Source organism: Embiotoca jacksoni, unplaced genomic scaffold (assembly GCF_022577435.1).
Source record: "Embiotoca jacksoni isolate LCO1_2020_lvr unplaced genomic scaffold, fEmbJac1.0.p SCAF_5, whole genome shotgun sequence".
NCBI lineage: Eukaryota > Metazoa > Chordata > Actinopteri > Embiotocidae > Embiotoca > Embiotoca jacksoni.
The window spans coordinates 1,749,614-1,772,674 of record NW_027185403.1 but is presented as its reverse complement, the minus strand read 5'-3'; the positions used below and the strand labels follow the sequence as shown (position 1 = coordinate 1,772,674).

General features: G+C 43.6%; 1 protein-coding gene across 3 annotated transcripts; it reads left to right on the top strand.

Moving 5' to 3' along the window:
* Nucleotides 1-4,155: 4,155 nt before the first annotated feature.
* On the top strand, nt 4,156-22,752 carry elovl6 (ELOVL fatty acid elongase 6). 3 transcript variants are annotated; one of them, XM_069171109.1, is made up of 4 exons: nt 4,156-4,437; nt 18,519-18,650; nt 19,432-19,583; nt 20,993-22,752. In XM_069171109.1, exons 1-4 carry the CDS (start codon nt 4,355-4,357, stop codon nt 21,433-21,435), a joined length of 810 nt encoding a protein of 269 aa, XP_069027210.1. In that variant the 5' UTR covers nt 4,156-4,354; the 3' UTR covers nt 21,436-22,752. The 3 variants fall into 3 exon arrangements, with proteins under 3 accessions (XP_069027210.1, XP_069027212.1, XP_069027211.1); XM_069171111.1 differs by lacking the exon at nt 4,156-4,437 and adding an exon at nt 7,715-7,780; XM_069171110.1 differs by lacking the exon at nt 4,156-4,437 and adding an exon at nt 8,259-8,618.
* The last annotated feature ends 309 nt before the right edge of the window (nt 22,753-23,061 follow it).

The window sequence follows — 23,061 nt, the reverse complement described above, 5'->3', positions numbered from 1 at the left end:
TGATGTTCCTGCCAAACATTCCCCCCCCCCCTCCACCCCACCTCCCCGAGGGCGCACCAACCGCACAGGTGCACTCCCTAACCTCCCAAAACACAACAGGCACGCACAGGTAAGCACGTGCAAAGACACACAAACACATGCACACAGCACGTATGTGCCCCCCCCCCCCCTCCAACAACAACACCGCGGATGCACCGAGATGATGAAATACCCACTGATGTTGTCGTGCGTGCACCCCCCCCCCCCCTCCCCTCCCCCCGGCGGCAGATGGTCTACTGGGAGACTCGAAGATATGTTTAGACAGACAGGCGAGAGGTCACACCTTCCACTTCTGCAGCTGAATTACACTCCGGAGACCCCGTGAGAAACTAATGATGAAATCAAAACGCTGGATATTTTAGGACGTGTAATTAGGTGTCAGGAAAAGAAAAAAAAAAAAAAAGAGCACAAGTGAAAAGGTGCGGGAGCATAAGTGCAGTTCAGTCAGCCGGCTCGGCGGCGGCGGAGGGAGGGAGGGGGGGGGGGGGAGATTTATTTATACAACGACGGAGATATTTGGCATCGCGCCTCATCACTCCCCACAAGCCTTTGTCCAACTTTGCACAAAAGAAAAGTAGGTTATGTACACAGAGTCCGGTGCCAGCCGTGAGGATTCATACAGTTTGTGAGCCGACGCTACCTATTGCTGACTGGCAATTCACCAACAAAGCATCTCAAATCTCTGCAGAAAACATATGAACCGACATAAATACATTAAAACTCGGCAGCGCACATCACGGGCAGCATCAGGACCAACACAAAATGTAGCCGGTGGTCAACAGCAAATAACCGCAATCAAATGTTTGAGCTGGAGGTCTGCGGTGAACGTGACAACAAACAAGCAGACAACATAACTCCCATTCACTTTTGAGTGGAAAACATTTCTCTCCAATGCTCAGCTGAACATTTGTGTTGAGCGAATGTGGAAAATGTGAGCACGACAGCCTGCACTGTATGTCAGACAAGCCACGAAGCCAAAAAATGACAGACACATGTGAAAGGGCAGCGTGTTCCAGAGGTAACACTCATATATATATATATATATATATATAAAAAAAAAAAAGGCACAGTTGTAGTTTAATACAGTCCTCCAAATAAAATCTCCATCTCCATTAAAGTGATAATGTTCCATCATTTGCTATAGATAGGTTGATTTAACTGTATGGTCGTTCTGGAGGCTGCCAATTGTGGTGCAATTGAAGTGCGCGGCATTGTACCAACAGGTGTTTCTACTATTTTGTCCATCAAAGCAGTGAATAAGTTCAAAGCTGGCAGTCACCACAAGGAGGTGCATCACAAACTCCGCGGCTCACGGGACAAAACATCACCTGACAGTGTGGGTAAATACACAAGCAGAAGAAAAAAAAAAAAAAAAAAAAAAAAAAAAAAAAAAAAAAAAAAAAACTTACTTGGTGTCTCACATTGAAACTTCAGAGATGGTCCCAGCTCAGCAGGAGGACAGGGGGACGTCAGGCGTCCACCACGGGGGAGTCAGCAGGATAAAACGGCTCACAGATCTGAAAAGATGGAAAGCCTCAGGAGCAGCAGCTGGTTCCAGCAGGTCCACTCTGCTTCAGGTAGCAGGAGAAGTTGTTCCCTCTGCAGTCGCCAGTAAAATGGAGAGAGGGGAGGTGGCAGACTGGCTGTCATCTTTGGATTCAGACGGAGGCCCAACTTGGGCAAAGTGTTTAAAATCTTTTTTGGCATTCCCTGGACAGGATTTTTTTAAAATTTTTATTCATTCACATCGGTAGTAGAGTCTTTTGGGATTTCGGGGAGGCCTCCAGAACAACAGTACGTGTTTTTAATTAAGTTTTAGAAAGACCAGGATACCTCTGTGGCCCGTTTGACTGCCGTTGCTCACCAGCTCACAGTATCTTTGCCAACACAATAGCTCTTTCCTCTCTGGCAGACGTAGGGTGCCGAAATAATCATTTGACACGCTGAAAACGAATGTTTCCGCCAGCTGCACGCATTTTGTTTGAATGTTGGCGCCAATTATTTCCTCTTCCGGTGGGCGTGGTTTATCGGAGGGTGACGCGTGGTTTATCGGAGGGTGACGCATTATGCGCTGTCAGGTGAAGCACGTCACATTACGTAACAGCAGCACACTCAGCTTGCCCAACAAGTTAGGTGGCAGGATTTTTGCCAGTTTCTGGAGGGCGTGGGTGCTGTGGTAGGAGTGGAAGGTGGTGGGCAGTGATTTCACTAAAAACTGCATTTTCACTACATTTTCAACTATAATCATTACAACATTTATTTAAACGCAGTCTGCTATAAAAAAAAAAAATTAAAAAAAATCACCCAAAATCGTTAAAACAAAGCCTGGAGTGAAGTTATGGTAGCTTGGGTGTGGCGAAAAACTGTTTGGGTGCAGCACCTAAGTGTTACAATAAGCGGATGGGAGAAGTCGCTTAAATTAAAAGAGAAATTATTCATAAATTCCTCTACTGTTCACAAAAGATCCAGGAATGGGCATGGCATTTTCAGTTTGGCCGGTGATTTCCAAATAAGCTGACTAAATATAACCCGTAAAGTAAAATAAATCAAGCGTATTTTGCTAAATAATTCTCTCACACAATTAGCTTTTCCTTAAAAGATTGTCTGCGGTCTTTATGTATGTAAAGCTTTGAAAACAAAACAAAAATACGCCCTTCACCTTCACGCAGGTTTTTCAGGTTCAGTGGGCCAATGTTTCTGCGAAAGGGGGGCCCTGCTGTGCAGTTTCAGTGCGATGTAACTCCTAAATAGTTTAAAGGCACAATTCTGAATTTTTAAAATCACATTTCAGTCACTTTTACTCCAATCAGCTGATCACCACCATCTCTTTTAGCAATTACTATAATCATAAAATTCAGATAAATGAAAAATAAATAATGATTCAAATTATCGACACCATCAGTCAGATGCGAATTGCCGAACTTCTGGATTACAACTAAACATCTTGTAGAAAGCCTTCCGGCATGTTCCAAAGCAACAGGTTTTAGGACACCAGTTCCAGTTAATATACATTTCTGCAATCTTTCTCGGATCGTGTCAGTCGTCCTTCCACCGCGTGTTATATCGTTCACTATTAGGAGCAAATACGGTTGTATAACCTTTATATGCGAGTGCAAAGAGCATTTGAGGGTGATGATGCGCTTTTCTGAAAAGCAAATATAGTACATTTTAACTCGCCGGGTTCGTCTGGCAACCCTTGCTCTCCACATGCGTCATAGGTCTGGTCTTCCACCCTTTGGAAAAGTGCTCAAGGTGTAGTCGCGTTTTATACAGGTAGTTTACGCAGCGGACGATGAATCTGTTCATCAGATACATGCAACACAATTTTGCCATGTTTGATTTTTGCAAGTGTTTGTGGATGGCGTCACGAGTAAACCTGCCAAAAGTCAAATGCAATATCATCAGCTCACCATCCGAAGTCTGCCACAGTCTGTGTATCAGTGGGGAAGGGACACAACCTGCAGTTCAATCAGGTGGTGTCACAACAGCTCACCTGTTTACCCTTCTTCCTGATGACGAAATTGCTTCCACCCTGGTCAGACCGATAGATCGATCATCACATGTTAGGAAATCGCCAATGACTGTGCAAGAAAGGGATCCAGCATTTACCGACTGTGTGATGCACTCCTCCTGTCTTGTGTATTTCTAGACGTGTTAAATTGTGCATTTGAGTGGCATTAGTGACTTTATACTGAGACCGATATGACAGTAACACAAAACAGATACAAGGAAGCATTCCACTAAATACTCTTTGCTTTAGTTACATGATCTGAAACCAAGTAATCACACCGAGACTATTGTTTGAAAATGTGTATTTGATCAATTGTGCTCTGCTCAAATCCTCAAGTCATTTGATCGGAATTATCATTTTGCAGCTGGATTTATCAACGGATAGTCTCGTTTCGGGGGCTCCTATTTGTATCACGATACTTTTTTTTTTTTTTTTTTTTAAATGAATTTTCAAAACTTGGAAGTGAATCAACTGAGAATCAACCGAATTCAAAAAGCGCCGCGATGACGTTAGGTTGCGAAACCCGACGGCGTTAGGACCCCGGGGGCGCCTCCCTCCTCCCTCCTCCTCCTCCTCCTCCCTCTTCCTCCTCCTCAGGAAGAGGGCGTAGGTTCTACCCAGCCGGTGGAGGAGGAAGGTGCAGCTACCGCCGAGCTGCTTCGCGCACTAACCGCGAGGTCCTGACGAGCAGCGCGAGCGATGCGAGTCGAGGGCTGCGAGGAAACCGACTAAAACAGAAACACCTTCGGGCCCGAGTATCGTCTTGATTCAGCGGCGTGAACGGAAACGCAAAGCGCAGCGAGCATGTCGGTGCTGGCCCTGCAAGAGTACGAATTCGAGAGACAGTTCAACGAGGACGAAGCCATCCGATGGATGCAGGAGAACTGGTAAGGCTACATTGTAACGCGTTAGCGCCTCGGTTTTTTTTTTTTTTATTATTATTTTTTTTATTTTTTTTAATCCCATATAACAGCGGACGGGGTTTCTACTGCAATTTTTTTTTTTAATTTTTTTTAATTTTTTTTTTTTTTTTTAACTCGGGTGTGCGCGTGCTAAACGTGAACCGGAGGCTATTAGGACGCGCATGCATCAGCCTCGCTCACCGGGATTAAACCTCGCAGTATCCTATTATATCAGGCTCTCTCTCTCTCTCTCTCTCTCTCTCTCTCTCTCTCTCTTGTCATCATCCGCAAATTACAGCTCGCGCTTCGCGAAATGAACAAATTCGCGCAGGCCTCCGGCCGCGTGCGGATACTTTTTTTTTGGGGGGGGGCTCCGGCACTCTTCATCCCGTCTGGACTCGCAGACTTAACACGGGCGACCTCCCCCTCCTCCTCCCCGCGCGTCGTGCGTGTTTTCTCGGGATGGATTTGGCCTTGATTTCCTGTGATTTTAGTCTCCCCGGGCATCTCGCGCCGCGGCGGTATCGTAAAAAAAAAAAAAAAAGGTCACGCGATCCTCCAGCTGCCATTCCTCCATCCAGTCACTGGGCCAGTAGTTTACCGAGCCGAGCCCGCCATAGGCTGACAAACTACGTGCCCGTCGGTCATCCCGTGGTTTGTCCCCCCTTTTTTTTTTTTTTTTTTTTTTAACACGAGATTGAAGACAAAAGACACGTAGGTTGACTGTGGACGTAGGCATTTTTTTTTTTTTAAAGACAACCGGATACCGCGCTAAATTTGTATTGTTTTGTTATAGGAGAATGGAAAAGACGACATAATCGCGTTATTGCGGTTATTCAGAACTCTTGCGTATTCTAGATTTGGATTGGGATTGAAATGATCTGGATTGGAGTAGGGTTGCGAGTAAAATACCTGAACCATCTATTCAATCTGTTTTATTACTTTCTTGATGAGTCGATGAGCTGTTTGGTCTTTAAACACGTCTTGAAACTTTTGCATTTTTTTTTTCTTTTCTTTAAAGATTACCCAGAGGGTCTAGATCGTAAAAGATATTTAAATTTACCAAATCTACTATTGATTAATCTGTCGATTATTTTTTTTTTTTAAATGTATTTAAAAATATCACCATAAGAAGTGGCCACAGAGTTCAAGGGCACTTCTTCAAACAGCTTGCTTGGTTCAGCCCAAACGCTTTCTGTTTACAGTGATGTAAAACAAGGACAAATAGAAAATCCAGACAAGTAACATGAGAATATTTGAAGTTTTTATCTTGAAAAATGACTGAAACCTATAATCATCTGTCGAAACGGTTTGCCCCTTAATGTTCTATTGATTAAGTGATCGATTAATATACTAATCGTTTTCAGCTCTAAAATGATAAAGACGTGGCACGCAATACGCCGAACAAGCTCAAACAGTTGTGGCGTATTTCGCGAAACCTTTTCGGAATAACCGAGGAGCTTGGTTTAAGATGAAAACAAATTAAACATGACCAGGAAGCTGTCTTGTCGGGCTTCGTGTAAACCGCAAACACGATTTGAGTCCGATATTTCACTATTGCTACCGGGGTTAAGTAAATATTGCTGTGCAGTGATGCATCTCGCGTGTAGGTCATGCACGGGTTCATCCGACCATCCTTTGCGTGAAGCCACTGAAGGGTCATTATCGTTCGGGTCCACGCCAGGTTGAGCAAGAAACGGTTCTGGCAAAACAAAATAAGTCATGCGTAAAGTTAGCATAAGCTTCATTAAGCATTCGGTGGCACTGGGTTTGTAAAAAAAAAAAATATAAGCAGCACACTGCGAGCAAGAGGCGTTCATCTGACTTCTTCTGTCATCTGTTTGATGTGCCTGTAGAAAAAGACTCGCACTTAGCAGATTATTTTTAACTCAAATTTACCCCTGAATAGAGAGCTCTAGGTCTCAGAACAGCTTCCTTCTTATTCATTGAAACGGGTGTGTGTGTGTATGTGTGTGTGTGTGTGTGTGTGTGTGTGTGTGTGTGTGTGTGTGTGAGAGCGAGCGAGAGAGAGAGAGAGAGAGAGAGCAAGGGACACATGGGTGGTAGCAATGTGTAGGAGCTGTCCATACCCTGGTACTGACAACCGACCAATAACGTTCATCTTCTGATGTCTGCTGACAGAGCGTTAGCCAATCGTGTCGCAGCTGATCTGTGCTGACCTCCCCTCTGCTGTTCATGTCGTGGAGGAGGTCAGAGTGGGCCGATGGGGGGGCTACAACCAGGGGGAAATAGGGTGAAATGCAGGGAAGGAGTTAGACAGTAGTTTGAATGCAGAGTATATAAATACAAGCTGTTTAGCGGTTAGTTCAATGCGACGCTTTAAACTGACACGTTTATGCCATATTCGAATCAAACTTGCACACTACCATTTTTATGAATTTTATCAGTGGCATATAGTCCAGAAACTTAGTCTTCAAAATTAACATCTGCAAATATTATTTGAAATAATTGTGTTTAGCAAATACATTTTCTTTCAGCACCGAGCTTGAGTGTGAAGATAGCATAGATTTTTCCTCTGTTTATTATTTTTTTTTCTTCAGTTTTTGGCATATTAAATAAGAAACAAATACACTGAAAAGTGAATTCATGTTAATTTTCAGCAGATTTAGACTGTCATTAACAGTCTTTAGCAATAAACGACAATATTGCCCAAGTATTAGATGTATGAATTTTAATTGTTTTTTTTTGCCAAGTCATTAGAACCGCAACTGTTCATATTTGAACATTTTAAAAGTCAAAGAGCAATTTAACTTAAAATATAAATATATAATTTCAAAAACTGATTGATTGGCCATTGGTCATTTTTTTTTTTAAACCAACCTCTTGCCTGTAAAATGCATATCTGCACTGCAATTTGTTCATATGTACCAAATAATTGTATTTACATGGTGCCAAATCACAACACAAGTCATCTCGAGGCATTTAAGACAGCAAAGTCCTTAAAACAGACTCTTAAAACAGTTTAACAATTCCCACGTGAGCAACAGCTGGAAGGAAACTATTTTACATTTACAATATATGATATCTGTCGTATGCTAATAACTGATTATGCAACAGCTCAGTTGCTTAATAAGTCGAGCTCCAACACTTAATGATGCAGCAGGCGGTTTATCACACACTTCCGCTCGCGCCTGTCCGTCACGTCGTTGGCCGACGCGAACAACTCGAATTTACCCGTAATACAGAAAGCTTGCGTAAGAGTTTGGATTATTTATTTGTCACTGCCGGAGTCGGAGGGAACCCCAAGAGGAGGAAGATCCTCGTTGACGGATGACTATCGATCAGGACGTCGAACGGACCCCAAAGGGTAAGGCAAACGATTTATGATGTGTTGGAAGTTTGGATTTCACAGTCGATGTTCTTTTTTTTTTTTTGTCTGAAATCTTAACTTTGAATTCGCCAGAGAGTAGACGCATCAGTTGAGCGTATAACCGCGCGTGCGAGGAGTCGTTGAAACGGCATGACATTTTGTGCTAGAGTGCATAACACCCTTTGCAGTGTCACTAATGCGCACGCTTATGTTATAGTGTTGATAATGAAACGATACATTGTTCAGCCCTGGCAGTAACAGAATCCAATTACAGGCTGATTTGGGTCAATTATCCATGCCGGCCATGATTATCAGAGCTGCGGGCTGTAAGCGCTGTTAGCACAGTTAGCAATGGCCAAATAAGAGTGTTGCATTTGTCGTTGTCGATTTAAAGGACAAACTTTCAGCTTTGCTCTTAATTATCTTTCACATTTCAAACATAATGTGAAACGGTTAACCGAGTCAATACTCGTGCTTCGTGGCCACTCCGCGCTGTTACGCTGATGAGTCACCTGAATTTAGTATTCTTAGCGCAGCCTGTTTCACTTTTCATCATTCAAAGGGGTGACGCGCGTCTTGCGGAGGAATTTTCCGTCCGGCCTCGAGTCCCGGCTCGCGTAAAACCCCGCGTTTCAAAACCTCAAGACATCTTGTGGACGTTGTGTGGTACAGAATACTGTGTGCGTGTCATTGTGTTGCAGGGATGAATGGAGACTGGTACACTGATCTGATGTGTTCCCCCGGAGACCGGCAGCAGACGGCTCAGCGTTGCAACGCACGGGCGACGAAGGATGTTTTTGTGGGAAGACGAGGAAGAGGACACGGACGTAGAGACGTGTGTGTGTGTGTGTGTGTGTGTGTGTGCGCGATCAGCCTCGTGTCCCCTCCCTACTTGTGAAACTGTGGTCCACCGACCCAGACCAATCAACATTCTGGAAAAACCGACGGAGCTGATCAAATGCAAAGTCAGAAAAGTGTGAGGGATGAAAAAAAGGCCATCCTTTACCTCGGATGTTGCACTCGTCCCTGCTTTCCTTTCATTTCTGGAGCGTCAGCGTCATCTGAGACCTGAGATTTTTTTTTTATTTTTTTTTTTTGCGTTAATTGCAGTCTCAGCTAGATGATATTAATATGGGTCAACCTTTACTGTCACACTCTCAAAAACCCCGGGCAGTCCCCTTGTTCAACTCCCGTACATCTGCCGATCAGGGACAGTCGCAGGTGTTACGCTTTTACTAGTTTTATATAAATATCTGATTTTCTTCTGAAATACCGTCGTCTACCTAAATAAACCGTGTTCAAACAAATACACGTACGTGTCGTTTCACTTCAGATTTGGCTGTTTGAGCTCTATCGTAAGTTTGACAGTTTGAAGAGATGGCCGTGAATCCGGCCTACGAATGTGGTAATATGTGGACCGTAATCTAGTTGTCGTATCTGGCGCGTTGCTCGACAGCGCTTCAAATGAAAACCCTGCACCTCCATCAAAACCACAGCTGCTTCGCTGTAGCGCTGTTTTTGTTTTTGTTTGTTTTTTTTTTGCCTCGCTGGGGCCATCGGTATATTACCAGCACATCAGTTAACTTTGCAAAAGCAGGCGCAACCGAGCAGCACGATGTAGCGGGAAAAAATAAATGATTTAATATCTGGCCAGTGTGCAATACGCTGTTGAGCGTTTTATATGCATCACAGTATGCACTGACATTGTGTAAGTGCATTGGGATTTGTGTGTGTGTGTGTGTGTGATTTTTGTTGTTTTGTTTTTTTTCCCCCCTATATTGATGCAATCGATGTGACCCAGCGTGCATTTCCAAAATTGCCTGATGCGTAATTTAAGGTCGCCATGTTCTGCGGCGTTACCTCGCTGTTCATAAGACAGACGTTACCCGCTGCTGTAAACGCACCTTCGTCTTGCTGACTCGCTCTGTGCTCCCACAGACGACGCCGAACCTCATTACGGCGCCGGTTGCTTGCGATCTGTGTTCTCTGTGTTTGAAAAGCCTCCGGTGTAGACAGCATCCGCACGGGTCTCTGCACTTCGGATGGATCTCCGGTGGTTTCTGCTGTGGACCGATAACAAGGGATGCAGAGTCCTCGACTGCTGCAGTGAGAATGAATAATGAGATCTTTGCCGTGGCCTGACTCTAAATGTTGCTCTCCGCCGTTTTATGTGACTCGGCTGCTCTTCTATATTCACCGTTGCATTGGAGCTGGAATTGTTGGGGGAAAAATAACACCGATGATGGGCTTCGCAGGTTTTTGCAGAGAAGTTGAGCAGCGCTTCGTTCTGTCGTTTCGTTCAGCTTGACTCGGATCATCCGTTCGTCTTTTAATTCAGAAGTGTCATCGCTCTCCGACTCGTCGTAAGGGTCAGGTTTCGGGGACTTGATAAGTTGAGGAGATAACCCTCTTCCCTCCGAGTCTCATGTTACTTATTCAATCCCAAAGCAGTCCAGCTGATTGTTTCAGGGTTCTCGAGCCCCGCTGGTGGATAGGTGAGCCCGGCTTAAAGTTGGCATCCGGATATCATTTTCAGCGGTAATTACATGCTGCCATTTTTCTCTTGAAATAATTATTGCAGTTTGTGCTCGTTGTGAACTCGAGCTCCCGTTCCTCTCCATAGTGACTCGCGTTGAACTGAAACAATGGGATAATACATTTATAGATGCCGGCATTATACAGGAAAGCAACTAGCAAGTTTTCCATAATTTAAAGCTACAGTGCAGAAGATGCGGAGGACACGGTCGATGTTGAGGGGAAAAAAAAAAAATTCTATTTCAACGTGTTTATTGAAGAAATTATTTTCAGTTGTCAGCCTGGGGTAGTAAGGATTGTGTTGTATTTTACAGTCACAGTGAAGTGCCATCTGTTTATATCTTGTATCATTTCCTGTGTCCTGAATTGCGTGCCAAGCTAGAAATGAAGGCATAGCATGCAAAAACAAATTACTTGAGATTTGTTTTGCACTAAATCAAATGTAACAACAGCCCAACTAAGACATCACTATTTCTAACGCTCTGCTATTAGATACCCAGTGCAATTCCAGAGGTTCCCCTTGATGGTCATACGGCTGAATGTACAAAGTCTTGGTGCTGCATGTTGCTGCCGTTTTAATAAGAGCAGCACATGTTGATGCTGATCAATCCTGACCATGTTAACCCAGAATCCACCCGCGGCTTGATGTTTGCGGAGCTGCTCACCCTCTCTCGGCTGGTGAGGCCAGAGATAGAGATGCGGGCCGGCTCGTCAGGAATTGCCTGAAGTGACGCTGCACTCTCGTTTGACTTTCAGATTTCATCAGGCTGTTAAGGAAATGCTTAGATTGCAAACAAAGGAGAGAGCACTTCATTTTACACTGATTTTGTATTTACTGGGGAAGTAGGAAGCGAGGCAGATCGTATTCATCGAGGGAGTAAATGCATCATTTTGTAGTTGCAGATTTTTTCATTAGTCTTCGGTGTATGAACGGTGTAAAAATAATACTTGTTTTGATACACGAGACGCGTGCGATGCAAAGCACTTTAGATCGAACACTGACATGAGTGTGATCCACCCAATGACCCAGCTTCTTCTATCTTTAAAGGTCTAATCAGTAACTTTGACTATATAGATCCCTTGGATATATGTATCTTAAAGTTCAATAGATGTACAGTTAAGAAGTAAATCTAAGATTAAAAAAGTGTACATGCACAAAGTGCCAAACGAAGGCCGTGATTTAATAAAAGAAAAAAAGAAACGCGTTCTGAAACCTGCATTGACAGTCGTCATTTGTTAGTGGTCTTCGTCTTTCCCAGCAGCCTTGCAGCCTTTCTCGACGTGTCATCTACTTCAACTTGAAATCAGGGAAATGTGGCTCGTGTGCAGCATTTAATTTCAATACATTGTTTGCAAAATGCTTTTGCTATAATTAGCAATTATAATTGTATAATTGCAAACAAAGAAATTTGGCCCCTGTTCATCATAATCTTTGTCCACAGCACCAACAATGGTAAAAAAAAAAAATACCTGAAGTCTACTTTTAACTGTTCGGAGCATAACCCCCTTTTGATTAGACAACATGGCCTTCCCATTCATACCATCTTCAAGCCAAACTTTTCATTCCTTATACCAATAATGCTGGGGGGAAAAAAAGGTCTGATTTGCTATTATACATCTAAAATTTCTGTTTTCCAGCATGAAAGGACGCTTACAGTTTCGAAAGGCTGCTGGTATGGCTGTAGACCTGTTGTCATGTTGAATTTTGCAATACAGAGCTATCATTCCTCCCAAAATCCGAGTCACAAGGTTCCCATCACACCAAAAATGCTGTTCTTCCCCCGTCCAAGCCTCCCCAACGTCATCTCGGCCATCAGTACATGTTGGGTGTAAAAATATCTTGATTCATATTTGATTGACAGACTATAAAGGCTTCTATTATTGTATATCTGCCTTTGTAAGCTTATTTTTTATGTTGAATACAAGTATACAAAACCCATCTTCGCAATGTGACCCCTTTTTGAGAATGAAAACCTTTCGTTGCCCATGGGTAATGGGAACGGAGAGGAGAAACCTGTAAAACTCGTCTCTTGGAACCGTGTTTTAAGTGACTTTATTAGTCTTCTGCATGCTCCACGAGATTTAATTTCTTCGTGACTTATTTCAACACTCTTCACGCAACCAACCTGCGACCCCCCTCGACCCCGACAGTACAGAGGCGTGATTAAGGTTCATGGATTTGGTCAAATAAATGTGCACGTTGCCGTTTTAAGTGCTGTGCAATACAAGATTCCTGGAAGCCATTTGGTCTTGATTCTTAGATTGAGCATGACTCGATACGTTCTTAAGCACTTAACAGGCTAAAATAATTACCACTCAAAAGAAGTGCTCCTCTATTTCCTGAATAGATAAATTGTCCTTTGATGTGGGCCACCAAATGCAGAAGGGAACCAACCGGTGGTAGGAGTTGTCCAGCGTGATCATCGGTAGATACTGTATATAGTAACTAGGACTGTTGCGCATGCAACTAACTGTACTATATCCAGGTGCTTCCCTGTAATAGCTCGGTCTTATTTACAGCTTGTTGTGTGTTTTTTTTTTTTCCTGCTCATCCCACACTTTGGCACAAAGCCTTTCCACTGTTCAGGATGTACACAGCGCTGTCGTGAACCTGAGCTGAACTGAACCGACGCACGTAGCAGTTGCGTACGTGCGCGCTGTAAACACTGGCTTCGGCGGGACAGGTAGACGCCAGTTCACTGTCACGAGCGTGCCGACTCATCCTCGGGCTGCAGGATTACTTAACGGGCGAAAATCTCCTGGACCAGCTAATACTGAGATCCCAAGTTCCACAGCAGGTTAGCCAGCAGCTTTACGTGGCGGTGGTGGTGGTGGGGGGGGGGGGACGGGTTACGTGCAAGTTAACACCAAAAGCCACCAAAAACGGGGCACCTCAAGAGTTCCGGGTGGTTTGGCTTTTACGTTCTTTACTCTGTTCGGATACCAACACCTTTCTTCTTTTTTTTTTTTTTTTTTTTTTTTTTAAGATGGCAGATATTCGGCCTGATTTGGCAGCAGCGGTGCAAACTGGACCAACGCCCAGCATCTCACCCTGCGATAACAATCACACACGACAGAAAGAGATGCCAGAGATGCCTTATCTACTTAACCGAGCAGGTCTCGGTTGCTGCGCACAACCGGGATGGTTGTGCGCGTTGGTCGTGATCTCTTAAGTCGCTGCTTCTTATCGACTACGATATCAGTTTTAACAAAACAAACAAAACCTGCTCAGCAGAAATGTTAAAATTTCAGTTGATTTGAATATTTTTACAAGGAAGCCGCCGCTGCCGCCGCTGCTTCCTTCTTATTTGGAGAAAAGAAGCTGTTTTTTTTTTATTTTTAACCTTGCAGCAAGCAAGAAAATGCCCTGCTGATTCTGTCCCCACTCCATGCTGATCCTTCCCAAAAGAAATCTGACGTTGTAGTTTTTCATTTGCGCTGCCTCGGCCCACTTCGACAAACAGCAGAGTCGAGCCTACTGCCACAACCCTCTAATATACTGTCCTATGCAGACATAAAGCAGAATCAAAAGAGCTGGCTCTAGGGTTTGCATTCTGAAATTCATCAGCTTCTTCTGTCTCGTGTTTCTTGGCCTTTTTTTTTTTTTTTTTCTTTTCTTTTTTTTTTAGCTATTAATCAAAGGATTAATCTCCCGTATCGTCCATATTATTAAAACGTCGGATTTTTTTAGTCTCTAAATGAGATCAGAGGAAAATGACTCAGATTCTGTTCAACCCTCTACCAGAGGAACAACGAAGCACCAGTGACAGAAGTGATCTCCTCATATGTCTCTTGTGCGTCACCTACCCTCGACTGTCCTTAAGTGTGGCTTGTCATTTCTGTAGATGGCAACTCGGTCAATTTTCACAAATTGGACTATTACGATACCCACCGTACTTTGTGTTATGTGGTGGCGTTGGCAAACGGACCCAAACGCAAACACACAGCGGGTAACTTGGAAATAAAACTGAACGTGCGTAAACACGGACAAAGTCCGGAACGGCTGGAAGGCAATAATCGCCTCTCTCACGACCCGGGATCCCCCCCGGGTCGGGGCAGGCACTCGAACCAGCGCCGAAAGGGAGAGAGTCAACGAGACCAGTGTAGGGAGGTGAGGGGCGTCCCCGTATTTCTCACCGGGGCTGAGGCAGGAGAGTCCAAGCTTGGCCCGAGAACGCGTCCCTGCGCTCCACACCGGGCAGCGCGGGTTTGGGCGGGACCGCGGTGGCAGGGCGGGCGGGGCGGGGCGGGGCGGGGCGGGGCGGGCGGGAGGCCCGGGCAGACTGTGTGGTTTCCCGTGGACCGACGCAGGACGGCGGGCGGAGTGTAATGGTGTTAATTACTGGAATGAGAACCGGCTGAATGAGCTGCGGTAGCGGGAGGTGACCGGAGGCGGGCAGTGGAATGAATCCACGCCCTCCAGACGCAGACCAAAACAAAGGACACGCGACAGACAAAAAAAAAAAAACGGGGGGAGAAGACGGGAAAACCGAGGGAGCGACAAACACGGGGGACGTGCGGAGATCCGGATACTTTGAGCGCAGCTCTCTTGAACGGCGCGAGACGTGACGACCGGATGTCGTCGCGTCTTAATCGTTCATCTCGCGACAGGTGGGTTCATAAAAGGCAGTAACCTGTGCAGATGCTGAAGCAGTTTCTTAAACGCTTAAATTGATACTGTTGATAAAACGACGTGGTATTGTGCCTTACAGACGGTTCATCGCGAATCGTTAGAGAAATACGTCGCTCGTGCGTTGCCTGTGGAGACGGATGAGAGCGTAAAAGGGGGGAGGGGGGGGGGGATTTAAATTCACACCGGCGTCTCAAATAAGACATGTTCAGACATGGCTTTGTCAAGCCGTCCTCATGGCAGGTCATTTACAGAAGCCGCACGCTGGTGCAACATTTGTCACCTGTTGCATGAGAGGGAGCTGAGAACCGAAAGAGAGAGTAAGAAGCAGGGAGTTATGATATCGGAGGAAGAACATTGTTCTTCTCCATTGCCGCGTTACTAATTGAAAAACTTATTTTGGGGGACGCAAGCCACCACTTGTTACAGTGGAACCATTCTGTTCTTCATAATTTAATGCTATTTAATAGAAAAATCTTCTGCCTGTGTTTTTTTTGTTGTTTTTTTTAATAGATCTGAATGCACCAGCATTGGAAAAACAAGCTATTTCGTTTAATTGGAATTTTCTCACGTGACTCGTGTGAAGCATTTAACTGGACGATCATTTATTAATACACGGATTTGTCATGAATGAACATTGGGAATACATGGATAGACTAAGTCAGATCATTATTTTCCTTTTTTTTTTTTTTTTTTTTTTTTTACAATAAAGGATCTGATCTGAGAAGAATCTCTTCAACTCTTCTTTTATTGCGGCCCCTTTCACAGCGTTTGTTTGTTTTATTAATCTGATTTTGTGCGTAAAAGTTGAAGGTTGAGATGTTACATTTATTACCGACATCTTGGCTGCTGCTTCAGGGCCTTCTGCAAAGACATCAGCAGCAGGAGCAGCACCACCTCCCCTTCCCCCCCCCCCCCCCCCCCTCCACCTCTACCGACTCGTCGTGTTGACCGTGCCCTTGGGTTTCTTTATCCTTTTATTATTTTCCTGACAGCATTGTCATCCATCTTCTAAATATACCACAGAAGGCCCCGCACGTCTTGCGCTTCGGCTCGGAGTCGACTCGCGCGCGACGATGATCAATCATTTGAGAAAGCCAGACGGGTAGCTTGTGCTTGGGCTGCACTGTAAAAAAAAAAAATAATAATAAAAATACACCTGCAAAAGTCATCATGATTGCGTTTTGATGACGGGCAAACTGTCCCACTCGCGTTGTGTCTTTGCGAGACTTCACACACCCCGGAGAATCCCAACTCAGTCCATATAATCGCATACATGACCTTTGACCTCGCACAGTAGTACAGTAGAAGAGGGGGGGGGGAAAGGGTTGCTGAGGTTGTTTCCCCCTCTGCGATCGCAGCCCTTCCAGCCTCGCGACAGCATGTAGACCCCAGTTGTTGTGCGTTGCTCTGTTCTCCCCTCCTTCCCGTGCGGTTGAGAAACAGTGACATCATTCTGCAGTCCAACCCTGTTGTCATCCTGTGAAATGCAGCTCCTCTTGACTTTGTCTGGACTGCTTTGTCCTCCGCCAGTTTGTGGGTTTCCTTAGCGAGAACACGGAGGTGGCACCCTTCAGCCACGAATGCTGAACACACAATGATGTCCTTCATTCTGAGCCGCCGGCAATGTTGCTGCGCATACTTTTGTACTCGCCCGCTTGGTTTCTTTTGCGATAGAAATAGTTTAAGTGTCACATTCTTGGCATTTAATTTCTTCTCAACGGCGGGAGGGTGGAGAGGGAAAAAAAAATAGTCGATACGCTATGTGATGTCTTATTTCTTTTAAAATAAGAGTTAACGTCTGCGATATTTATATCACTCAGAGCTTACATTGTTTTGATTATCTGGTATTGGTTGAAACGCGTGGCTGCAGAACAACATTACAAAGAAGGATCTTAAAAATGACCCAAGTTGAATGAATGTTTTTGTGTCAAATAGGGGACAGAGACAGAACTGCATTTGCTTCATACCGTATATTGTCAACTTCCCGAGTATCGCAGCCATCAGTTTATTTGAAGTGACCGAGAAGATAAGAGAACGTTTTGGTTTTTTTTGGTTGTTTTTTTTGTTTTTTTTTGCCGAGCTCCACACCTGATCAGCAAAACTTAGTGCTGTTGTTGTTCTCTGCTGAGGCTGCGAAACGGAACCGTGGTACTGTGAGAAATGTTTTGCAGTGTATTTGGGTGCGAGTGCATGAACCGCTGCACCAGTGCACTGCTGTGCTTGCACACTGTACGTCCCAACGACCACCGTAGGACCTTAAATCCTGTAACGCGATACTGCACACCTAAAAATTTGAAATAGAATAATTAAATCCAACCATTTTTCAATGGCGTCTTGATTTAGGGATTCATTTCAACATTATGTTGAAGCATAATGTTTTTATAGAACCTCCAAACAGCAACACAAAAACTGTGTCCCTGAACTGGAATGTCACTCGTCGGGCGAGTTTTGCTCAACTCATTATCACCAGCACTGTTTGTCCCGGAGGTGTAATTCCTAATCTGTGTCGTCTCTTGAGAGCAATGTTTTTTTTGTCGTTTTATATATTCATTTTTTTTTTTTCCCACGGATGTTGCTGTTCATGCTTTTTTTTTTTTTTTTCCTTTACTGCAGGTCTAATGCTTAACTGTTTGGAACCTGCAACTTTACCGTCATAACTTTATTTCCCCATAACTTTCTTGGGAGGGGGGGGGAGCTTTTTCTGCTCCACACAGGTTACTCTGCTCTCGGTCCAATGGACCAGATAGTTTTTTTTTTTTTTTTTTTTTGTCTTTGTACAAACCCGGTCTCGTTCTAGGCAGCATTCCCCAGTCTTTCTGTTGGCCCTGCTCAGCGTCCACTCTGTCAAGTCAGACCACCGGCGCTTTTGTCATTGTGCTGAGCTCTGGGAAAAACGCTTTTCTCTAGCTTCAGTTGGGCCAGGTGGTGTTTCACTACTTCATGTGGCGCGGCGGTGATCTCTAACAAGTCAATTAAGGCACACGGACATCACATGGATGGTGGGAGCTGTAACTGAATGGAAGGCAAGAGCTGTAAATTTGAAAGCGAAGCGTTTGGTGACAGGTGGCGCTGGAGTCCGGTCATTAAATCGCAACTTCAAGAATTCGCTTGTGAAGTCGGTGCAAATATTTGTTCAGGTTTTGGAAACAGTATGTTGCTCATAAACTGGTGCGGCTGAAAGGGGAGCAGTTACACAAGCAGACTGGTTGAATAACTGGTTGCAGTATGCTCTGACACTGTCACTGTGTTTGCTGCGTTTCTGGCTGCACATAGCTACGTGATTCATGCGCATCACATTCAAGGCAAATAGTTGCTTGTCGTTTTAGAATGAAGGTCACCTATCAAGTTGTTCTGGTATATTGTTTTCGTGTCGGCGTTGAACCCATTTCTGTCACATTTAACTGTCCCCCCCCCCCCCCCACCCCCTCCCACATTTGCTGCATTGAACATTTTGCACCGTGTTCCGCAGAAAAGACAAAACATAACCGTCACGTTTACCCGAGTAGGTAAGGCAATGAAAAGTCCCAAAATCGTAACGCTATGTCTCTTCTTGTTTTGCGTTTCCAGGAAGAAGTCCTTTCTCTTCTCTGCACTCTACGCTGCCTGCATCCTGGGCGGCCGCCATGTCATGAAACAGAGGGAGAAGTTTGAGTTGAGGAAGCCGCTGGTGCTGTGGTCTCTCACCCTCGCTGCATTCAGGTGAGAAGGTTAAGCAGACAATAAATGAGCTGTGTAAATTTTTTTTTTTTTTTTTTTCCCCCTCAAAAACGCAAAGTAAGTCAGATCATTTGATATAAAGAGCCAGCAGTTTGATACGTTAGTAGTCTAATTAATGACGTTATCAGTAAAACTCCAGCTATCTCGCTTTACTTTCCACAAATTTGACACCTATAGTCGTCCAAATTTGCTTTTCATCCACTTTATTTCAGACTTTTTTTTTTTTTTTCATGCGTTTATCTTGAGTTTCATTTTGTTTTCATTTCTGTATAGCTTGCCATTTCTCTCCCATAGTGCAAAGTGAATTTATCACGTTAGGCAACCAGCAGCAGAGGGAAGCAGGTGATGTGTTGTTATGAATCCCCGGCATGTCTTTTCACATTAAGTACACAGTGTGTGATACTAAATTAATCTCTTGGCAGGTGATCTGAAAGAAAATGAGTCATGGCTTATTACAAACTGACTAAAAAAAAATGCAGTGTTTTTGGGGACTAAAAATAAATGGGTAATTCGTGTCACGTATGCAAAACGTTTTGCATGTTTTAACACATCATGAAGCTGCAGTTGATACCGACACACCTGGCATACACTTCATATATATATATATATATATATATATATGACTACAGTATACAGCAGTCGTGTGTCCATCCACAAAACCTCAGTGGAAGAGGTGCAAGATACAAAAACAGACAACGACGCAACGAGTACCGTCACACTTTACACACTATACAATGATTTTCTGTTGTCTCTGTTCATATAGTATATTTGGTGCCATCCGTACTGGGAATTACATGATGAACATCCTGATGACGAAAGGGCTTAAACAGTCAGTTTGTGACCAGAGCTTCTACAACGGGCCTGTCAGCAAGTTCTGGGCATACGCCTTTGTACTTAGTAAAGCACCAGAACTGGGTAAGTCAAAACCTCCTTATGGCGTGTCCAAAAATTAAAAAAAAAAAAAAAAAAAAAATCTGTGTAATGGGTATGAAATATTGTGTAGTCTACTATAAAGCATTTTGCTAAACTGAATTACTAGATGACCAAGTAAGGTTTTGAATCGTATTCACTTTGATGTCTTCATTTTGTGCGTGTGCTCTTTACGGACTGCGTTTTAAATACTTTGATATGCTGATTTTAGCAGTTTTCTTTTGTAAAATCCTAATAACTCATCAGTAATATTTAATCTCCCAAGGTTTTCAAGTTAAAAAAAAACAAAAAACGTCCAAACAACTCGGTATTTGTTAATCTTCGCTGTTAAAATGAAACCTAATAACCCAATGAATACGAGTACGTTTCCGTGAAACGACTGGTTCTGAGGATCAGTTTTCTTTTTTGGCCCATGTTTGTCTAACTAAAGCTCAAACTCTGAAACCTAGTTAGAGTTATATTAATCATCGTTTTAATGCTTGCAGTAGCTCATTGCCACTATTCGATCTATCTTAGCAGGTGTCCAAACCAGTACGTGAAGGCTGGAAACTAGAGACTGGACAGTCACGTTGAAACCATCAAGCTCAGACTCACAAATTTTCAGTAACTTCACACTAAATACATGCACATCGGGTAGAAAAGCATACATGCAGACTTCTAGTGTAGTTCTTTACTTTATTGCAGATGGCTCAGGCTAACTATCTGCCATGCACATATACACTTGGTCATGCATTACACTCAGGAATACAATAAAAAACAATAGGCGAATTTGAAAAAGTACTCATCTGTACATGGATTTAAAAGGGAAACATTAGCTCATCTGACATAATGCTGATACGGTAATTAAAAGTTCCTGAGTTCCTTAAGCAGTTTTCTTCATCGATCAAAAAAAAAGGAAATGCATGCCATTTTAAAACAACTGATATAAAAAAAAAAAAAAAAAATCATTGATATAATAGGAGTTGTATTTGTAGTAGATGAAAAGAAATACACTTTTTAAATACTGGAGTTAATTTCAAAGGTACGGTAGACTTTTATTTTTCCGATACGGCAGCTTTTCTGTTCTATCTGCATTGACATGAACTCTTGTGGTTTATTGTTGAGAACTGATCAGTGTCAGTATCATTATGGTTAATAAGTGGTGCAATAAATACAGCGTTCGCTGCCGTTCGTGTTTCTATTTATTATTTATTAGGCAGCAGGCTATGTTGTCAAACATTTCAGTGCTGCTCTGTGTGTGCCAACAGCTTTGTGGCTTTACATCATTTAGCTCATATTTTCTGCATAAATTAGAGTGACTTGAATCACAGCCCGTTTCTTTTCAAATGGTTAAATAATAACTACATTCCCTTTTCCACTGCTCCGCTGTTCGTCTTCCACTATCCTACCTGCAGGCGACACTCTGTTCATCGTCCTGAGGAAACAGAAGCTCATCTTCCTCCACTGGTACCACCACATCACCGTGCTGCTCTACTCCTGGTATTCCTACAAAGACATGGTGGCGGGCGGCGGATGGTTCATGACCATGAACTACTTGGTCCACGCCGTCATGTACTCGTACTACGCCTTGCGGGCGGCCGGCTTCAAGGTGTCGCGCAAGTTCGCCATGTTCATCACACTGACCCAGATCACCCAGATGCTGATGGGCTGCGTGGTCAACTACCTGGTGTACTCGTGGATGCAGCAGGGCCAGGAGTGTCCATCCCACATGCAGAACATTGTGTGGTCGTCCCTCATGTACCTCAGCTACTTTGTGCTCTTTGTCCAGTTCTTCTTTGAAGCCTACATCGGCAAGTCCAAATTAAAGGCTGCGGCTGTCACCAAGAAAAGAGAGTAAAAAAAAAAAAAAAAAAAAAAAAAGAATAAATACAAAAATGTAAAAAAATTGCCATAAATTTGGGAAGAAGGGAGATAATGGAAAAAACAAGGGAGCGGAGAGCGGGGACCAGCGGCTTGAGGGAGACGAATGGACTTGGATGACAGAGAAGTGGAATGAGAGGTCGGGGTAGTGGGGCTTTAGTCGGGGGGGTGTGGGAGGGTCCTGAAATGGTCGGTGTTTGTGCTTGAGCATTACTACTAATGTGCAGATCTTATAAAAAAAAACCTCATCGGAGGTGACGTCTCCGGTGCGGGGTGCCGAGATAGCAGCGCCACCAAGATCAAAAAGCCATCACGAGTTGTCCACCTGTGGTTTAAAAGCCCCCTCCATTTTGTTTGAATTTACATTCAAATGTTTTTAAAACCCCAAAAGATAACAAAAGGATCAAATCCTCAGATAAAAAAAAACAAGCAAATACATTTGCCACAAGCATAAGTTTACTTAATACGTAAAAAAAATAAATTAAAAAAAAAAAGGTACATATGAAGATGTGTGGAGTCAGCATTAATGGGAGCCATCTGAGTACGTTTGTGTCTGTCTGTTATCAGTGTTTTTTCTTTCTTTTTCTTTTTTTTTTTTTTTTTTTTCCCGATTCGTCAAAGGAAACGTTTGAAACACTGGTGAGGGTCGCGAAGCCGAAGTGTCAGTGGTGGATGGGAACTGATGGGGGTGAACGGCACTGTATCGTCTGTGTCTTACATTGCAAAAATGCGATATTTTTCTCAGGTCTTAGGTTATCTCTTTCTTAATATAATATGCATATCAAGACAACGTAGACATGTTTAACATCTGCACCAGTTTACAGTATGGCTGAATTTCATCCGGAATGGCTGCATAGCTGAAAAAGAAGTATGAATGAGGTCGATTTGACGGACCGAGATGATCACACTTGCTCCTGGTCACGATGGGAAACAGATGCTGACAGTGCCCTGCTTCACCACTTGTCACGACCTCACAGAAGTTGCCGACCACACTTGGAAAATGACTTGCCATTGATTTCCAAACACTTCTCTGTGTTAATGGGTCCCTACCAGGGAGGAAAAACCAGTCTGTTGGACATTGAAGGCTTTAAAATGGAGGACAAACATATTTGTGTTTAGCAAAAGAAAAATCAAACATGCAAATTGTCGAAATCTGCTGTATTGAAAAAAAATAGTATGTATCCTTAATGGTGTCTGTTGTGCTATTGTGCATTTGCACTGTATCAATGTAAAAAAAAACAAAAAAACATGTTGATGAAAAAACAACGTATGAACAAAGAGTGCAAAAATGGGACTTGTTTGTGGTGTTTTATTTTTATTTGTGTCAGCTGCGGCATCTTGGCATTGCACACGCATAATCCTATTTTTGGTACTGAACCTGGAAAGCCATTTTTAGAGCTACCTGGCAGTTTCACAAGTGACGGCATCTAAAAGGGCCAGAAGGTTGATTATCACTTCCACATATCAAATATATTTCTTCAACTGTATTTAATGAGCAGACAGTATGATTGCAGGCATGCAAAACATGGTTTCAGTCTTGCAGTATTGAACCAGTGATTTTGCATATCCGACCTCCAGCACCTCAGGCGGTTGCTCTTCTGGT